Raw genomic sequence first — 18,056 nt, 5'->3', positions numbered from 1 at the left:
CCAGGACGCCGCGCGGCTCTTCCATGTTTCTCCGCGTGTTTTAACGTTTTACGCTAACTGGCTGTGTGACCGCCTGTGTTTCCCAGCTGGCCTTGCTGCAGGAGGAGTGGAGGGGGCGGAGCCTGGCGTCGCAGCTGCTGACGGGAGCAGAGCTTGGGGAGAACAGCACCACCGACGGCTTCCAGCACCCTCGCATCAGGTCAGGATCAGGACAGCTGTGGCCTGGACATGCCGAGACCCACTCGTGTCAAACAGCTTTAAGCGTTAACCAGCGGGAGGATTGTGTCCTCTCGTTAAGCATCTCCCTCCGCTGTGGCTCAGGTACCTGTGGATCCGGATGCAGCAGGTGAAGGAGCAGATCGCAGAGCTGTCCAGGAAGCAGGCGTGTCGCCCCACAGAGCCGCAGTACGGCAGGCTCTTCCAGGAGCTGCAGCACTACCTCTGCAGCATCGGCCAGCCTGCCGCCGTGGAGGACCTCCTCTCCCACCTCCTGAAGGCCCTCCAGGGGAGCGGGCCCAAATCCAGGTCGGGGATCCAGGGCCTGCTGAAGGAGGAGGCTGTGTGGCAGGCCTCCCAGCAGCGCTTCGCCCACAGGCTCCAGGAGGACTACCCGCTGTACCCTGACGTGGTGGGCCCCCTGCGGACCGCCATCCTGCAGCTCCGACACGGCATGAGGCTGGTGGCTTCCCAGCTGGCCTCCTCTCTAACCCCCATGCCAGGCCTGCCCAAGCTGGTGTCCTGCCTGCTGGCCTTCCCCTCCCTGTCCCCCAGCCTGCCCTCCTACCTGGCCAGGGCTGACTACCTGTGCTCCCGGGCCTGTGTGGACGTGCTGCGGGGCCTGGCCAAGCTCCTCCCCCAGCAGGACCCAGCACGCACGGTCCCTGAGACCTCCACCCTGCTGCTGAACGCCCTCCTGTACGTGCAGTGCCACGCCCTGTCCACCGGGGGGCTGAGCCAGGATACACACAAGCTCTTCAGGCACATCTGTCAGGTGCGCTAGCGTGGGCCTCCATCACCAGGTGGAGGGGTGGGGGGTCTGAACGAGCACCAGGGTTTGTGGTGCAGTGTGTGATGCTCTACCCCTCTCCTCTCTCCCCCCTACCCCGCCCTCTTCTCTCTCTCTCTCTCTCCCCCCCCCACAGGCGGTGGTGAACGAGTGGGACGAGCAGGAGAGAAGGGCCAGGGAGAAGGAGCAGCTGGAGGCCAGTTTGTACCGCCATCGCAGCCGTCTCCACGGGACGGGCCTGAGCGAGGAGGAGCAGGAGGAGAGGGACTACAGACGCAGCTTCCCTCAGTACAACCAGGTACCCCTCTGCTTCTGCTGGTACCCTCTACCTGTGCATACCCCTCTGCCTCTGCTGGTACCCTCTACCTGTGCATACCCCTCTGCCTCTGCTGGTACCCTCTACCTGTGCATACCCCTCTGCCTCTGCTGGTACCCTCTACCTGTGCATACCCCTCTGCCTCTGCTGGTACCCTCTACCACTGCTGGTACTCTCTACCTCTGCTGGTACCCTCTACCACTGCTGGTACTCTCTACCTCTGCTGGTACCCTCTACCACTGCTGGTACCCTCTACCACTGCTGGTACTCTCTACCACTGCTGGTACCCTCTACCTCTGCTGGTATCCTCTCTCACTGCTGGTACCCTCTCTCACTGCTGGTACCCTCTCTCACTGCTGGTACCCTCTACCACTGCTGGTACCCTCTACCACTGCTGGTACCCTCTACCTCCGCTGGTCTGTACAGGACGTGCTTGTTTTACTCTGGCTGGGTTGAGCTAGTCTGCTTTGCAACGGCGATTCTGATCCCTTCTCTTTGGTTCTCCTCAGGACTTTGCTGACATCACCGGCCCGGACACTCTGGAGGGGCCGGCGGAGGCGGGGCTAGAGGAGGAGGAAGTCCCGGAGGATGCGGGCGAGGCTGGTTTCCTGTCCCCGGCCTGTATGAACACCATGGTCCAGGTCCATCTGAGCCTCTGTCTGGGATACTCACAGTCGCTGTGGTACCAAGGCAACCCTCCAGCCAATCACAGCAAACATCACATCAAAGCCCTGGTCACTTCGTACCAGATCACAGCTCCTGTGATGGCCCGCTTTTATCACCTGCTAGGTGGGTGCTGCCACTGAACGATTCATGGATCAAAGCCGAAGTCAATTTCTGTTTGTGAATCCCAAGGGGAAAATGTTCTACTTACGTCTAATTTAAATGTACTAAATGAGAGCTAAATACGTGTTCATTGTATTTATCTTCGTGTCCACAATTGGAAGTGCTATTTGAAATGTGTATATGTTGTACATCACACGCTTTTTGACATTGAAGTGTGTCAATACTTTGTAAGCATACTTTAAGTTCAATATTTCTTCAATTTAGGATACCTTATGGTGAATTACTAATCTAATCTACTAATCCCCCACCCCACCCTGGCCCCACCTTCCTCTCTGTCCTCAGACTCTGAGCTGGACCAGCATCTAGCCTGCACCCAGCTGCTGCTCAGCTCCCTGCTCCAGAACACGGTCCAGGGCCCGGGGGCCTCCCCCGCCGGCCCCGGGGCCTCGCCTGCCAGCCCAGGGGCCTCCGACGCCGGCCTCAGCCTGCAGCCAGACGGGCCCTACGACTTCTACCAGCAGCCCAACATGAGCGAGGCTCGCTGCTGCCTCCCTGTGGTGGAGCAGATGGCCGTGGCTGTCAGACAGAGGCTGGACGACTGGCCTGAACACCCCGCCCTCATCCAGGTGGGAGCCCCACCCCCCCCCTGTGTCAGCTGACTTGAGAAGGATGTATCGTTCTGTTCCGCTTCAGTGTGTCAGTCTTGTGTTGTGTGTTCTTGCCCCAGCTCACCGTGGTGATGGAGAGGATCCTGGGCTTCAGTCTGGCCAGCCCTCTGGCCAAGTTCCTCAACGGCCTGGAGATCCTGCTCAGCAAGGCCCAGGTCAGCTCCCTCCCCACAGCCCACAGCTGGCCCTGGACTGAATACTGGCTCTGTTTCTCTGTCTCTTTGTCTTTCTGTCTCTCTTTCTTTCTTTCTCTGTCTCTCTCACTCTCTTTTTCTGTTTCTGTCTCTCTCACTCCCTCTCCATCACTCTCGCTCTCCCTCTCTCTCTGCAAGTGTTATGTAATCATGTTCTACCTGTGGAGCTAACCCCCCCTCCCCCCTGCCAGGACTGGGAGAACAACGCCAGTCGCTCTGTGTCTCTGCGCAGGGAGCTGGAGCCTGTCACTCAGCTCATCATCCACTGGCGCAAACTTGAACTGAGGTACGAGTCCTGCCGTATGGGGTCCTGCCGTACGGGGTCCTGCCGTACGGGGTCCTGCCGTACGGGGTCCTGCCGTACGGGGTCCTGCCGTACGGGGTCCTGCCGTACGGGGTCCTGCCGTACGGGTCCTGCCAGCGCCCTCTGCTGGTGGGCAGGACTCATGACGGCTGACTTTTTTTTCTTGTTTGTTTTTTTATCTTTCAAAACAAACCCAGCAGGGTGCAACACTGAACCGCCATTAAAGTCGATTTGTTTCTGTTGCTTCCTAGCTGTTGGTCCAGCAGTCTGGACAACGCCCTGAAGCGCCACACGGAAAAATCCACCAAGCACTGGTTCTCTCTGTACCAGCTTATCGAGAGGTACCTGGAGGAGCAGAGGATGGATGCAGGTAACCAAGCAACCCTTCCACAACATCTCACCCAGTTTGTAAATCTCCTCAATGCTATTATCATTCATTATGCAGTTAATTGTATGAATGTTTCTAAAGATATTTAGGATCTAAGAAGTGCTAACCCTGTGTTTGTGTGTGTGCTGTCCAGGGGAGGAGGAGTTGGAGCCGCTGTCACTGTCCTCAGTGTCCTCCACGCTGCAGGCCTACATGGAGGGCTCCTCCCTGGGGGAGTTCCACCCCCGCCTGGCCATGCTGCTGGGCTTCCACTGCCACCTGCTCCTCCTGGCCCCCAGCCAGCAGGGACAAGGTCTGCCTCGCTCCTCTTCCCGCACACCACCCACACTCAGACCAGCCTTACTCAGCCCTGGTCCTCAGGGAACTCCTGTCATGCGTGTTCTAGATGTTTCCCTGCTGCGACCCAGATTCAGACGAGTGGGTTGTTATCAAGCTCTGTGGAAGCCTCTCAGGGCAGAGGGTCACGAGGACCAGGGCTGAGGGTCACGAGGACCAGGGCTGAGGGTCACGAGGACCAGGGCTGAGGGTCACGAGGACCAGGGCTGAGGGTCACGAGGACCAGGGCTGAGGGTCACGAGGACCAGGGCTGAGGGTCACGAGGACCAGGGCTGAGGGTCACGAGGACCAGGGCTGAGGGTCACGAGGACCAGGGCTGAGGGTCACGAGGACCAGGGCTGAGGGTCACGAGGACCAGGGCAGAGGGTCACGAGGACCAGGGCTGAGGGTCACGAGGACCAGGGCTGAGGGTCACGAGGACCAGGGCTGAGGGTCACGAGGACCAGGGCTGAGGGTCACGAGGACCAGGGCTGAGGGTCACGAGGACCAGGGCTGAGGGTCACGAGGACCAGGGCTGAGGGTCACGAGGACCAGGGCTGAGGGTCACGAGGACCAGGGCTGAGGGTCACGAGGACCAGGGCAGAGGAGGGCTGATTTAGTCATGTGGTTTCGTCAGTGTGACTGTATGAAACTGGTATCTTGGTTCCATGGCTGCTGTTGTAACAGCTGTTCTGAGTGGGGTTTGTTTTTGCTACACAGAACCCCTGTGCCACTTGCTGTGGAACCTGCACAAATACTACAGCCAGTTCTCTGAGTGCATCCAGAACAAACTCATTCAGCTCAGACAGCCCATTGAGAAGGAGCTCAAGGTATGCTGGCAAGAACTGTGCCACTAACTATAGAGTACATAGATGTTTTGAGATGCCAGTAGTGGCATGCAATGCGTACTAACAAGGTGTACCCCTTTAGGACTTTGTGAAGATTTCCAAGTGGAACGATGTCAGTTTCTGGTCCATCAAACAGTCAGTGGACAAGACCCACAGGTACGATGGATTACCTCCAGTAACCGTGGCTGCTTCTATAGCATTACAAACATCAGCCGCTTTGAGGTATGTTGTGATAAGTACAGTAGAATGACTGTCTTTCCTCTACCACTCAGAACCCTCTTCAAGTTTGTGAAGAAGTTTGAGGCGGCCCTGTGCAGCCCCTGTGCCCCAGCGCTGGTGGAGCAGGGGACCAGTGCCAGCCTGGACACTGTTGATGCCAACCCAGAGGAGACGCCCCTGCATCGGGTCCACCGGGCCCTGAAGATCACACTCCCTGGCAGGGGAAGAGACCTCCAGGTATCCCGTCACAAACTAGCCACCACACAGCAGAACAACCTTTAGTGTTAAAGGCACTTAGCACTTTGAGATTTGTTTTCAAATGAAAAGTGCGTTAGAAATACAATGTATTATTATTTGTCAAGACTGCGCCAACGCACCTGATTCAAGTGACTGAGTTGTGATCGAGCTCTGCGGAAGCCTGGTAACGACCATTCGTTTGAGTCAGGTGTGTTTGAGCAGGGAAACATCTAGAACATTCAGGACCGTGGACCCTGAGGACCAGGATGGGAACACCCCTGGTCTAGATGTATACGTGGAGGAGGTTGTTGAAGTTGTTTGGTGGTGTGTGTTTCAGAGCGACGTCCCAGAGACGAGTCACCTGGCTGACCCCTCGTCCCTCCTGGTCCGCCTGCCTCACCTCACCAGGAAGATGAAGAACATGAGCGTCCAGCTGGTGAAGAACAACCCCCTGCCAGAGCTCTCAGAGGACCTGGACATGTTCACCGGTAAGGAACCGTGCCTCTCTGAGTCCTGTTGGTGTGAGAGAGGAGGAGAGGGAGGTGTTGGTGTGGGTGAGGAGGAGAGGGAGGTGTTGGTGTGAGAGAGGAGGAGAGGGAGGTGTGGGTGAGGAGGAGAGGGAGGTGTTGGTGTGAGAGAGGAGGAGAGGGAGGTGTTGGTGTGAGAGAAGAGAGGGAGGTATTGGTGTGAGAGAGGAGGAGAGGGAGGTGTTGGTGTGAGAGAGGAGGAGAGGGAGGTGTTGGTGTGGGTGAGGAGGAGAGGGAGGTGTTGGTGTGAGAGAGGAGGAGAGGGAGGTGTTGGTGTGAGAGAGGAGGAGAGGGAGGTGTTGGTGTGAGAGAGGAGGAGAGGGAGGTGTTGGTGTGGGTGAGGAGGAGAGGGAGGTGTTGACCGTGGGAGCTGGATGCTGTTTCAGGGGAGATCATCAGTAACCTGCGCGACCTGCAGAGCTTGACGGTGGACATGAAGGCAGAGAAGGACAGGCAGAAGTCCGAGGTGAAGCACATCCTGCAGCAGAAGCAGAGAGCTCTCTCCGACCTCTTCAAGATGCTGGCAGAGATCGGTGAGTCCCCCCCGCCTGTCCTCATTGTACCTCGGTCTGATGAAACTGCACCTCTCAGCGGTCAAGGTTGACCTTGACTCGACCTCTGAGGACGTTTGTGTTCCTCCTCCGTTGAGACGAGCGTTGAGCTGCGTAGCGTGGGCGGTGAGATTGATGATGATGATGATGATGGTGGTGTGTGCTTGTGTGTGTGCAGGCCTGTCGTACCGAGCGGGGCTGGCGTGGAGCAGGACAGCCAGCCCAGAGGAGATGCTCTGTCTGCAGCCTCTGGAGCTCTCCACCGCCCTGACCGCCGTCAGGACCCAGGAGCAGGCTGAGAACACGTACGCCACACTCACTCCCCTCCACACACACACACACTCCCCTCCACACACACACACACACACTCCCCTCCACACACACACACACACTCCCCTCCACACACACACACACACACACACACTCCCCTCCACACACACACACACTCCCCTCCACACACACACACTCCCCTCCACACACACACACACACACACCCCTCCACACACACACACACACACACTCCCCTCCACACACACACACCCCTCCACACACACACACACACACACACACACACCCCTCCACACACACACACACACACACACACCTCTCCACCCACACACACCCCTCCACACACACACACAAACCTCCACACACACACACACTCCCCTCCACACACACACCTCTCCACACACACACACACACACAGAGAGAGCTATTTCCTATTTAGTAGATGATGTGTGACTCTGTAATTGAGTCTAACAGGTGTTTTTCTTTCCTCAGGCTGTTCACAGAGTTGGCAGCAGCGTGGGACGGCTGTCAGAAGTATTTCTATCGCTCCTGGGCGCGGAGGACAGCCATGCAGACTGCGCTTCAGAGCGCTGCCAAGGTGAGACACAGACGGCACAACTGGGTTTCTGTGTCAGCTGTAGTGGTCAGGAGCTGGGGGTGTGTGTGTATTTCAGTAGGTGGGCTGGGGGAGTGTGTGTGTATTTCAGTAGGTGGGCTGGGGGTGTGTGTGTGTGTATTTCAGTAGGTGGGCTGGGGGTGTGTGTGTATGTGTTTCAGGGGGTGGGCTGGGTGTGTGTGTGTGTATTTCAGGAGGTGGGGCTGACTGTGTTTGTGTGTGTTTCAGGAGGTGGGGCTGACTGTGTTTGTGTGTGTTTCAGGAGGTGGGGCTGACTGTGTGTGTGTGTATTTCAGGAGGTGGGGCTGACTGTGTTTGTGTGTATTTCAGGAGGTGGGGCTGACTGTGTTTGTGTGTATTTCAGGAGGTGGGGCTGACTGTGTTTGTGTGTATTTCAGGAGGTGGGGCTGACTGTGTTTGTGTGTGTTTCAGGAGGTGGGGCTGACTGTGTTTGTGTGTGTTTCAGGAGGTGGGGCTGACTGTGTTTGTGTGTGTTTCAGGAGGTGGGGCTGACTGTGTTTGTGTGTGTTTCAGGAGGTGGGGCTGACTGTGTTTGTGTGTGTTTCAGGAGGTGGGGCTGACTGTGTTTGTGTGTGTTTCAGGAGGTGGGGCTGACTGTGTGTGTGTGTGTTTCAGGAGGTGGGGCTGACTGTGTTTGTGTGTGTTTCAGGAGGTGGGGCTGACTGTGTTTGTGTGTGTTTCAGGAGGTGGGGCTGACTGTGTTTGTGTGTGTTTCAGGAGGTGGGGCTGACTGTGTTTGTGTGTGTTTCAGGAGGTGGGGCTGACTGTGTGTGTGTGTGTTTCAGGAGGTGGGGCTGACTGTGTTTGTGTGTGTTTCAGGAGGTGGGGCTGACTGTGTTTGTGTGTGTTTCAGGAGGTGGGGCTGACTGTGTTTGTGTGTGTTTCAGGAGGTGGGGCTGACTGTGTTTGTGTGTGTTTCAGGAGGTGGGGCTGGGGAACATCGACCGCTGCAGGGGGTTCTCCTCACACCTGTTCAAGCTCCTCCTGAAGCAGAGACGCCGGCTGGCCAGGCTGACGGAACAGTGGGTGCACCTCAGGTCAGACCTCCACCCTCACCCTACACCCTCACCCTCCACCCTCCCCCTACACCCTCCACCCTCCCCCTACACCCTCCTCCCTCACCCTCCACCCTCCCCCTACACCCTACACCCTCCACCCTCACCCTCCCCCTACACCCTCCACCCTCACCCTCCCCCTACACCCTACACCCTCCACCCTCACCCTCCTCCCTCCCCTTCCACCCTCACCCCCCAAGCCACCATCTGCTCCTCCAGTTACCCACCAACTCTGCTCTCATACTGGATGTACAAACATCCTCACAGGCTTGTTGCTGGTGTGCTCCCCCCTCTCCCCTCCCTCACACACAGGAGGTTAACCACCAGCGTTCAGGGGATCCAGGCCAACCTCCAGAGCCAGGGCCCAGACGCAGGAGGTCTTCCCCCTCAGGTCGCCCTCCAGGGCTGGGTGTCCCGGGCCCAGGGTCTGGCCTCCCAGTGTGCCACCCTCCTCCAGCAGCTGGCCTGGCTGCTCCAGTGCTGCCCGGAGAACCACCACCACCCAGGCCTGCAGGACACGGAGGGGGCAGGCGGCCTGGCGGAGCCCAACCTGAGGTGCCCTACTCCCCTGGCGGCCCAGCGCCAGCCCCTTGGCTGTCTGATGAGGAGGGGAGACCCAGGCTGGTGCCAGCTGAGCCAGCGCGTGGCAGCCATGCTGGCCCAGACCCAGGCCCTGAAGGAGGAGCTGCAGGCAGTAGCACAGCAGTCCACACAGGGGGCGCTGCACACCTGGTGAGCGCACATACCCACACCTCATTGCTTCTACAGTGTGTCTTCTAATGTATGTTCCGGTCTTTAAACAAGATGACAAAAAGACGTTGTTGTTGTTGACAAAGCCCCTCCTTCACCTCCATCCCCACAGGAGCCATTTTGCCACGTGCTGTTCTGGTTTGGACCGGCTGGGCTCGGTGGCGGGCCAGATGCTGTCCGTGGAGCAGCTGTTCACCCCTGCGGGGCCTGAGGGCCCTGCAGGCTCCCAGCCTGGCCTGGCCTCCAGCCTGCGCTACATCAGAGGAGAGGTGGAGGCCTGTCTCACAGAGTTCACCACCTGGAAGGCTCAGCACCTCTCCCTGGGCCACGGGGGACACACAGGTAGGCCTGTACGCATGTGAACAGGAAGTAACACACCAGCGTTTTTATATCAATTTGATCATTGAATACGAATAAAATAAATATTGTATGTATGGAAAAAGTATCCTATGAGTTGGACACCCATGATTTATGTCATAAATAAACTTGTATCTGTCCCTCATGGCTTCACAGGGAGCCAGCAGGACTTTGGCTCTGAGTTCTCTGGCGAGCTGGAGAACACCATCAACATGGTGCTGTTAGCCATCCAGACCCTGGTGAAGAGGAGGGAGGGTGAGGCCAAGGGAGAGCAGCACGCGGGCGCCAAGAGAGGTGAGAGGCTCCAGCCTGGTGGTTAGCTCCAGCATCCTCCCTGTTCACTGTGGGTGAACTCACCCTGCTGTCTGGACTGAGGAGTGGGGGGGGGAATCTTCCAGCACCTGGAAGTGAGATCATCGAGATTAGAACCCTAACCATGATGGTCTCGGAGGTGTGGGGGTGTTGATGCGGCTGCCTGCTGTGCTGTGTCCAGAGAGCGAGGAGGAGGAGGCTGCGGAGGACCTGCTGAAGCCCGGACACCTCAGCCGCCTCCTGGAGGAGGAGCTGGCGGGGGAGCTGGGGTGTCTGGCCCTGGGGGACGTCAGCGCCGCTCTGGAGCAGCTGCTTAACAGACTGGCAACACACAGAGAGACCTGTCCTTCACAGCAGCTACATGTACGTGCTCACATACTCACAGTTCAATTCAATTTTCTTAGACATAGAAGAATAATGGTGTTCTTTGAAGTGTGTTAACTCCCAGTGTGTGTGTGTGTGTGTGTGTGTTCAGGAGCTGACTGAGGCGTGTGTGTTGCTAGTGCGTCTGGAGCCCATGCTGGGTGTGTACTCTGAGCTGGTGCGCTACTACCTGGCCGTGTCTCTGGGAGCCCACAGGAGCACCGGCAAGCTGCTGTCAGTCCTGGCCAGCATCTTCACCGAGCTGGCTCAGAAGGTAGCGCCCTCCACCTCCCCTTACACCTCCCCTTACACCTCCACCTCCCCTTACACCTCCACCTCCCACGCGAAGGGGAACCTTGCTCTGAGTTAACGGCTGACTGTGATGGTTCCTCCTCTGTGCGCAGGGCTTCTGCCTGCCCCAGGAGCTGATGGAGGGAGGAGACGGAGAAGGAGCCACGGACTTCCATGACTACGAGGGTGGAGGCATAGGAGAGGGGGAGGGAGTCAAAGACGTCAGTGACAAGATCGAGAACGAAGAACAGGTGATGTGTGCCCGAAGGGCAGGTTTCATGCAGGACGAACGCTAGCCCTCCATGCTGTCCTGACCCCTGTGCGTCCTGACCCCTGAGTGCGTCCTGACCCCTGAGTGCGTCCTGACCCCTGTGTGCGTCCTGACCCCTGTGTGTGTCCTGACCGTTGTGTGCTTGTGCAGGTGGAGGACACCTTCCAGGAGGGTCAAGAGAAGAAGGAGGAGGAGCAGGATAAGAAGAACATCAAAGAGGAAGATAACGCCATCGAGATGTCGGAGGACTTTGATGGGCAGATGCATGATGGGGACGAAAGAGAGCCAGGTAGGGCACCTGCTGGGTCACCTGCTGGGTCACCTGCTGGGGCAGAGCTGGGTCACCTGCTGGGGCAGAGCTGGGTCACCTGCTGGGTCACCTGCTGGGGCAGAGCTGGGTCATCTGCTGGGGCAGAGCTGGGGCAGAACTGGGTCAGAACTGGGCACTCCTCCAGGCTTGGATGTCACAGTGTTCCTCTTGGTCTGTGTTTAGGTGAGGAGTCGGAGGAGTCAGACAAGGAGGATGAGGAAGAGCTGGATAAGAAGATGGGCGACCTGGGCGAGGGTCAGACTGACACCCTGGACGAGAGGATGTGGGGGGATGATGAGGAGGATGAAGATCTGGAGGGCAGCGACAAGGAGGAGGAGTCTGGCCAGGGAATGGACCAGGTATGTACAAGGAGCTTAGTTCAAGATGATCCTACTGACTCACGTCAGGTTGAGGAGCGTAGCTTGCCACTTGCTTAATCTGTTTGCTTATCCGCATGTTCCTTTTTGGTATTTCTGTTTTAGGGCGAATCGGAAATGGTTGCCAAGGACGACAACCTTGATGCAGCCGACCCCAACAAAGATCAGAAGAACCAGGACAAAGACCAGTCGCTGGAGGATGAGGAGAAGGAGAAGATCCACGAGCAGGGAGATGAGGTGTGGCTCGGACGTCTTGATGTACCTGCTTGTGATTAGCAGAGCGAGAGAGAGAGTCTCTGTTATATCTGTGCTGCTGCTGTATTTCAGCGCGAGTTCGACGAGAACGAGGTTGACCCCTATCATGGGAAACAGGAGAAGAAGCCAGAGCCTGATGCCATGGACCTGCCGGATGACCTCAACCTGGACCAGGAGGACGACCAAGCTGGGGACGAGGGCGAGGGAGACGGTACGGGGTCAGGGGTCAAACTAAGGGTGGAGTTGATTGGGCTTAGACCAATCAGAAATACCTATTTTCTCTTTCCTTCCAGAAGAGAATCCTTTCGACATTGATGAGAAGCCCATGGACCTGGATAAGGAGGGAGGAGAGGAGGAGGGAGAGGAGATGGGAGGAGAGGAGGGAGCAGGAGAGACGGACGCTGAGCAGCCAGGAGAGGAAGAGTGCAAGGAGCCAAAGACTGAGGAGGAGGAGGAGCAGGAGGGAGGAGGAGAGAAGCCAGAGGAGGACAGTGAGCCTGGAGTCAAGGAAGAAGAGGAGGAGCAAGAAAAAGATCAAGGACAAGAGGCGGGAAAAGAGAAAGACCTGACTATCCCAACAGACAAAGGCCAGAAACCAAAGGTAACTGAAACTCTCATTTACCACCTACAGAAAACGGTATTGTGCGTGCGTGCGTGCGTGCGTGCGTGCGTGCGTGTGTGTAGAAGTAACCAAGTCTCTGTGGTGTCTTCAGGAGGAGGAGGAGGGGGTGGGTGAGGACGAGGAGCAGCCGGAGGCGGTGAAGAGGGAGGAACACGCCACAGACGGCCAGACAGGAGAGGAGAACGTCCAGAGCGACACAGCTGTGGAGCTGGCAGGAGAGGCGTCAGAGAGAGACCAGGCTAAAGAGGTACGGCACACAAACACACGCACACACACACACGTTAGGATCATTCTTGTGAGGACCTACAATTGACTTCCATTCAAAATTATGTTCTCTCTAACCCTTAACCCTAACACTAATTCTAACCCTATCTATTAAACTCCCTGGACAAAGCATTTGACCTTATGGGGACCAGCAAAAGGTCAAGTTTGACCAGTTTTACTGTCGTAAAAGTCCCCACAAGGGGATAGAAATACCAGCACACACACACACACAATAGTCCCAGCCACCGATGTGTGACTTGTGTCCCCAGGAGCACGGTAGCGGGGCAGCGGATGCCAGTCAGACTGAGGGCCACGAGTCCAAGCTGACAGCCAGGATGGCCTCACAGAGACAGAGTCAGAGCAAAACACAGGTACGACTCAGAGGAGCGTGGAAACACCAGTCAAACCAGACCTGGGGTGTTTCTCTCCCTGACCTAGAAGCTCTCTCTGTGTCTCTCTCTCTCCTCTATCCTCTCCTGTTCCAGAGCTTCAAGAGGAAGCCGGGCCGGGCGGACAACGAGCGCTCAACCGGAGACGACAGCGAGCGCGTCAACAAGCGCCTGCGTACGGTAGAGAGCAGCCAGGAGCGACGCCAGGACACCAAGCAGCCGCCAGCACAGCAGGAGTCCGACCTGTACGAGCACATCAAGCAGGGAGAGACGGGCTACGACAAGCAGACATACGGTCAGACACCACCTCTCTGTACTCTGGGACTAAATACTGTTTAGTTTTATGTTTTAAAGTAGCCTTCCTCTAACGGCACTTTCAAATAACTCTGAGAGCTGATTGGCTCCCACGCCGTGTGTTGTTTGACAGATGTGGCCAGCGCAGAGCAGCAGAAACCAGCCGGTCCACAGCACGACTCGGACCCAGACGACGATGACGTTGCCATGGACACGGAGGACCAGGAAGAGGACCTGCAGGCTGCGGATGCTCAAGAGTTGAAGCCCGAGCAACTAGACTCTACTAAAGGATCCCAGAAAGGTGCCCTGTTCATCCCCTCATCATCCCATTCTGCTCCGCACAGCTTAGACATGTGTGTCTGTCTGTGTTGTAGCTCATGCAGTTTCCCCTTGTGTAGGACTGGACAGTGGAGATATGGAGGCCAAGAGACAGGGAGAGGAGGAAGAGAAGCGATGGAAAGACAGAGAGAGACTGGAGGAGGAAGAGGAGAGACCAGAGAGGAGCACAGAGTCCACCATCCACACAGTCCCTGACCTGCTGATGGAGACCCAGCGGGCTGCACCCCCCGACCCGGACCAGCTGAGGAGGGAGATGGAGCTGCAGCTGGAGTCCTGGCAGAGACAGGCTCCAGGAGACCACGAGGAGGTGCACACATACACACACACACCACTAGTACTGGGGAGTCAGGTGGCTGAGTGGTGAGGGAATCGGGCTAGTAATCCGAAGGTTGCCAGTTCGATTCCCAGTCATGCCAACTGACATTGTGTCCTTGGGCAAGGCACTTCACCCTATTTGCCTCGGGGGGAATGTCCCTGTACTTACTGTAAGTCGCTCTGGATAAGAGCGTCTGCTAAATGACTAAATGTAATGTAATGTAGTACACACACAACACTAGCTGTCACAGCATTGTACTTTCATATGTAGATACACACCTAGATCAAAGCCTTGGTTGTTGGCTTTAGACCGTTTGTTCTGTGTCGTCTGACCCTTGTCCTGTGTGTCCCTGTGTGTCCCTGCGTGTCCCTGCGTGTCCCTGCATGTCCCTGCGTGTCCCTGTGGTCCAGGAGAGTGCGGCGGCTGCCATGTGGCACCAGTACCAGACCCTGACGTCGGGCCTGTCCCAGCAGCTGTGTGAGCAGCTCCGCCTCATCCTGGAGCCCACACGCGCCGCCAAGCTCAAGTAAGCAACGCCTTCCCAGGACCTCCACGCCACAGTTGTGGTCATTGTTGATTTGAGTCTTCCGTTCTCAAAACTGGATGGATTCTGTGAAACGACACTTTCTTTGGAGGGTGCGTTTTTTTTTTGTTCCTGTTCTTTTAAGGAGCTCGTCTTTTCTTTCTTCCTCTCTTCTTGGACCACAGGGGAGACTTCCGCACAGGCAAGCGCCTGAACATGCGCAAGGTCATCCCCTACATTGCTAGCCAGTTCCGCAAAGACAAGATCTGGCTAAGGAGGACCAAGCCTAGTAAGAGGGAGTACCAGATCTGCTTGGCTGTGGATGACTCGTCCAGCATGGTGGACAACCACTCCAAACAGGTAGGAGAATCCAGCTAGAGCCCTGGGTGGCTCAGAACTTGATATTTTCTGAAAGAAAGTTTTGAAATGTTGAAAGAATATTTTCCCCAAAAAGTTTTTGAAAAAACTTAACTTTTGGTGTTTAGCGTGTGGGTGGGTGGGAAAAAAAAATAGCGAAAGAAACGTTTTTTTTTTTTTTTTTTTGGGAAAGGTTGATAAAATATTTTCAAAAAGGTTTTGAACAAATATTTTCTTTAACTTTTGGTGTTTAGCGTGTGGGTGGGTGGAAAAAAAAAATAGCGAAAGAAACTTTTTTTTTTTTTTTTTTTTGGGAAAGGTTGATAAAATATTTTCAAAAAGGTTTTGAACAAATATTTTCCAACAAAGTTTTGAAAGGTTGGAAAAAAGCATTCAAAAAAAGCTGATGGGTTGATAAAACATTTTCAAAAAAAAATATAAACTTTTTTTGTGAGCCAGTCAGGACCGCGTCTGCTGCTCATAACCCAACATGTTTCCTGTGACTTGCAGCTGGCGTTCGAGTCCCTGTCTGTGATTGTGAACGCCCTCACTCTCCTGGAGGTGGGCCAGGTGTCGGTGTGCAGGTAACATGCTCGCTCACCCCTAGAGGGAGTCTATGACCGCTACTTAGAAGTACTTCTACAATTCCTAACTCAACAAAAAACATTATTATTTTCTTCTTCTTCTGTCAGTTTCGGCGAGACTGTGCAGCTGCTCCACCCGTTCCAGCAGCAGTTCACTGACGAATCAGGCGCCAGGATCCTGAGGCTTTGCCAGTTCAAGCAGAAGAAGACCAGGATAGCTCAGGTGGAGAAATCTGACATCCATCCACCCCTTCTGATGACTTATGTCTTATAAAATATAATTGTAGAAATAGTTAATGATTTCTTCTTAACTTGTCATTAGTGGAACCCATCTATTTCTCCAGTTACTTGTTTGACTGTAGATGTCTGTTCAGACTAGACTGACCAGTGTTGTTTGACTGTAGATATCCGTTCAGACTAGACTGACCAGTGTTGTTTGACTGTAGATGTCTGTTCAGACTAGACTGACCAGTGTTGTTTGACTGTAGATATCCGTTCAGACTAGACTGACCAGTGTTGTTTGACTGTAGATGTCTGTTCAGACTAGACTGACCAGTGTTGTGTTTCCATCTGTCAGTTTTTGGAGACGTCAGCCGGCATGTTTGTAGCTGCGCGGCAGCAGACTCCTGGGACCATGCACACAGGTACGAAGCACCTCCAGCCTTCTCTTAACCCTCAGAAAATCACTCATCTCAAGATCTCCTTTCATCTGTCCACTGTAACATTTAACTCTGTTTCCATTAAAACAGACTGCCTGATTTCCTTTGTTAGGCTAGTGCTTTGGTTGGGGTGAGTTAGGAATCTCATTAGTCCTTAACCTCCAGTAATGAGAAAAGACATTCATGAATGCCTGCTGATTGCATTCACTTCTGAGCCTATTGGGTCAATGCCCTGGTTGTATCTGATGTCCAACAAACACGCCGTGTTAGCAGAGGGAGCTGGGAGAGCAGAGCCAGGTACTGTTATTGAAAGGAAGGCCATTGTTCCTCCCTACAGTGCCCACGGTGGAGTTAACGTTTCGTCTTTGTGGAACCGCGGCGCAGATCAGTGTAGAACCAGTATCAGGCTCCCTATGTGCTCCCCAGACTCCCAGAGGGGTGTAACCAGAGAGCCACAGACATTGTGAGACGGTCTACACTGGCTGACCTTTCTCTCCCTGACTCTCTCTTCTGCTCCCTCTCTCGTCCTTCTCTCTGGCCGTGTCTCTCTCTCCGCGCAGACACAGCCCAGCTGCTGCTCATCGTGTCGGACGGCAGGGGCCTCTTCCTGGAGGGGAAGGAGAGGGTGACCGCGGCAGTGCAGGCGGCTCGCAGCGCCAACGTGTTTGTCATCTTTGTGGTGCTAGACAACCCCAACTCAAGGGTAAGGGCCACTTGCCTGTATGAAACCAAGTTGAAGCGTGTGGTTGTGGGTGGTGAAGAAATCCTCCATGACAGGTGACTAGGTTGAAACCTTGTCCAGGCCTTGTCCTCTGAACGTTTGTCTCCTGGCTCTCTCGTGCAGGACTCCATCCTGGACATTAAGGTGCCCATCTTCAAAGGCCCGGGTGAAATGCCGGAAATCCGCTCCTACATGGAGGAGTTCCCCTTCCCCTTCTACGTCATCCTGCGGGACGTCAACGCCTTGCCTGAGACCCTGAGCGATGCACTGAGGCAGTGGTTTGAACTCGTCACGGCAACCGACCTGTAGGCCAGCGAGAAGCCATCCCAGGTGGCGGCATCGACACTGCACAAGGCCACTCTGCTGCTAGCCTCCTCTCTTGGACTCAAACACGGGACTCAAAAGACGGACTTGCCGCTGTACATGTGCCTTTATTTTCTTATTTTTACTCTCATTTTAGTAGACTCTATAGAGTTTGATAGCAACCTCTGACATTTCGTCTTTTGTCATCAGGGGAATTCTGGAAGTTCTTTTGTAACGTAATAAGGATTGCTGTAACTTGCACGTCTATAACAAATGATAGAAGCAAATGTGATCCCCCTTTGTGTGGAAAAACCTTGGTGAAGGTAAATACCTCTTTCCCCCTGTAATATACCCCTCCTTCACAATGTGTGGATGTTTCAGTGTTACATTGCTCATCAGCCCATTTCTGCTTAAATGTGAACACATGACTGACTGTGGGATAACTGACAGTTGTAAAATGTGTGTTTTTGCACACAATTTGTAAAAGAAACACCCCCCTACGTGGCAAATCATGGCAAAAAAAAAGAAGCATGTTGATATGTTCTAGATACATTTGAAATTACTGAAATGTGCCTTGAAGAAAGTTGCATCTCATTTTACACCATGTACTCAAAGAGCAGTTGTTTACCTCAGGTAAACGGTTAGGGGCCCAAATGTATCATTCTACCCAAAAATGAGGCCATTATTACTTGCAGTAAGATCCATGTAAAGGTCACAGGTTTTTAGAAAGCCAGTTCTTATGCACTTTGAAGCACAAGGACTGCTAATACCTATTTTGATAGAATCTCCAATAACTCATTTTCTGGTCTAGAAACATATCAACTAATCAGTTGTATTGACGACTTTCCCATATCACAAAGTAGTGCTAATGATTACAGAATGTTTGTGCATTGAAATGTTTATCATCAAGGTGTTTTGTAATGTGGACATGAATATAATCACACGTAGATTACATTCTAAAAAGTTGTTCCTTCATACCATCCATCAGTTAAACAATGCCATGACACAATAAAATGTATGAAAAAATAGAAACGTGTACAATTCGTCTTGAAGCCATGAT

At 54.5% G+C, this 18,056-nt stretch overlaps 1 protein-coding gene across 1 annotated transcript in view; it reads left to right on the top strand.

Moving 5' to 3' along the window:
* The window catches only part of mdn1 (midasin AAA ATPase 1), a 40,084-nt gene extending 22,066 nt beyond the window's left edge, over positions 1–18,018 (top strand). The window contains exons 62-101 of the mRNA XM_067241152.1: positions 87–199; positions 322–991; positions 1,143–1,304; positions 1,832–2,111; positions 2,451–2,734; positions 2,836–2,931; positions 3,162–3,256; positions 3,526–3,644; positions 3,796–3,954; positions 4,698–4,807; positions 4,908–4,981; positions 5,098–5,281; positions 5,619–5,769; positions 6,195–6,341; positions 6,538–6,664; positions 7,140–7,245; positions 8,206–8,321; positions 8,652–9,071; positions 9,202–9,431; positions 9,603–9,740; positions 9,940–10,121; positions 10,234–10,395; positions 10,526–10,663; positions 10,834–10,972; positions 11,177–11,352; positions 11,476–11,607; positions 11,698–11,836; positions 11,919–12,226; positions 12,339–12,494; positions 12,781–12,882; positions 12,997–13,195; positions 13,328–13,495; positions 13,593–13,840; positions 14,260–14,375; positions 14,558–14,732; positions 15,240–15,313; positions 15,422–15,536; positions 15,891–15,957; positions 16,533–16,675; positions 16,817–18,018. Coding sequence (XP_067097253.1) covers positions 87–199; positions 322–991; positions 1,143–1,304; positions 1,832–2,111; positions 2,451–2,734; positions 2,836–2,931; positions 3,162–3,256; positions 3,526–3,644; positions 3,796–3,954; positions 4,698–4,807; positions 4,908–4,981; positions 5,098–5,281; positions 5,619–5,769; positions 6,195–6,341; positions 6,538–6,664; positions 7,140–7,245; positions 8,206–8,321; positions 8,652–9,071; positions 9,202–9,431; positions 9,603–9,740; positions 9,940–10,121; positions 10,234–10,395; positions 10,526–10,663; positions 10,834–10,972; positions 11,177–11,352; positions 11,476–11,607; positions 11,698–11,836; positions 11,919–12,226; positions 12,339–12,494; positions 12,781–12,882; positions 12,997–13,195; positions 13,328–13,495; positions 13,593–13,840; positions 14,260–14,375; positions 14,558–14,732; positions 15,240–15,313; positions 15,422–15,536; positions 15,891–15,957; positions 16,533–16,675; positions 16,817–17,002 — 6,906 coding nt within the window. The 3' untranslated portion in view covers positions 17,003–18,018. The remainder of the gene's footprint in view (positions 1–86; positions 200–321; positions 992–1,142; positions 1,305–1,831; positions 2,112–2,450; positions 2,735–2,835; positions 2,932–3,161; positions 3,257–3,525; positions 3,645–3,795; positions 3,955–4,697; positions 4,808–4,907; positions 4,982–5,097; positions 5,282–5,618; positions 5,770–6,194; positions 6,342–6,537; positions 6,665–7,139; positions 7,246–8,205; positions 8,322–8,651; positions 9,072–9,201; positions 9,432–9,602; positions 9,741–9,939; positions 10,122–10,233; positions 10,396–10,525; positions 10,664–10,833; positions 10,973–11,176; positions 11,353–11,475; positions 11,608–11,697; positions 11,837–11,918; positions 12,227–12,338; positions 12,495–12,780; positions 12,883–12,996; positions 13,196–13,327; positions 13,496–13,592; positions 13,841–14,259; positions 14,376–14,557; positions 14,733–15,239; positions 15,314–15,421; positions 15,537–15,890; positions 15,958–16,532; positions 16,676–16,816) is intronic.
* Positions 18,019–18,056: the final 38 nt, after the last annotated feature.

Source organism: Osmerus mordax, chromosome 8, assembly GCF_038355195.1.
Source record: "Osmerus mordax isolate fOsmMor3 chromosome 8, fOsmMor3.pri, whole genome shotgun sequence".
Classification (NCBI taxonomy): Eukaryota; Metazoa; Chordata; class Actinopteri; order Osmeriformes; family Osmeridae; genus Osmerus; species Osmerus mordax.
This window is presented reverse-complemented; position numbering and strand designations above follow the sequence as displayed.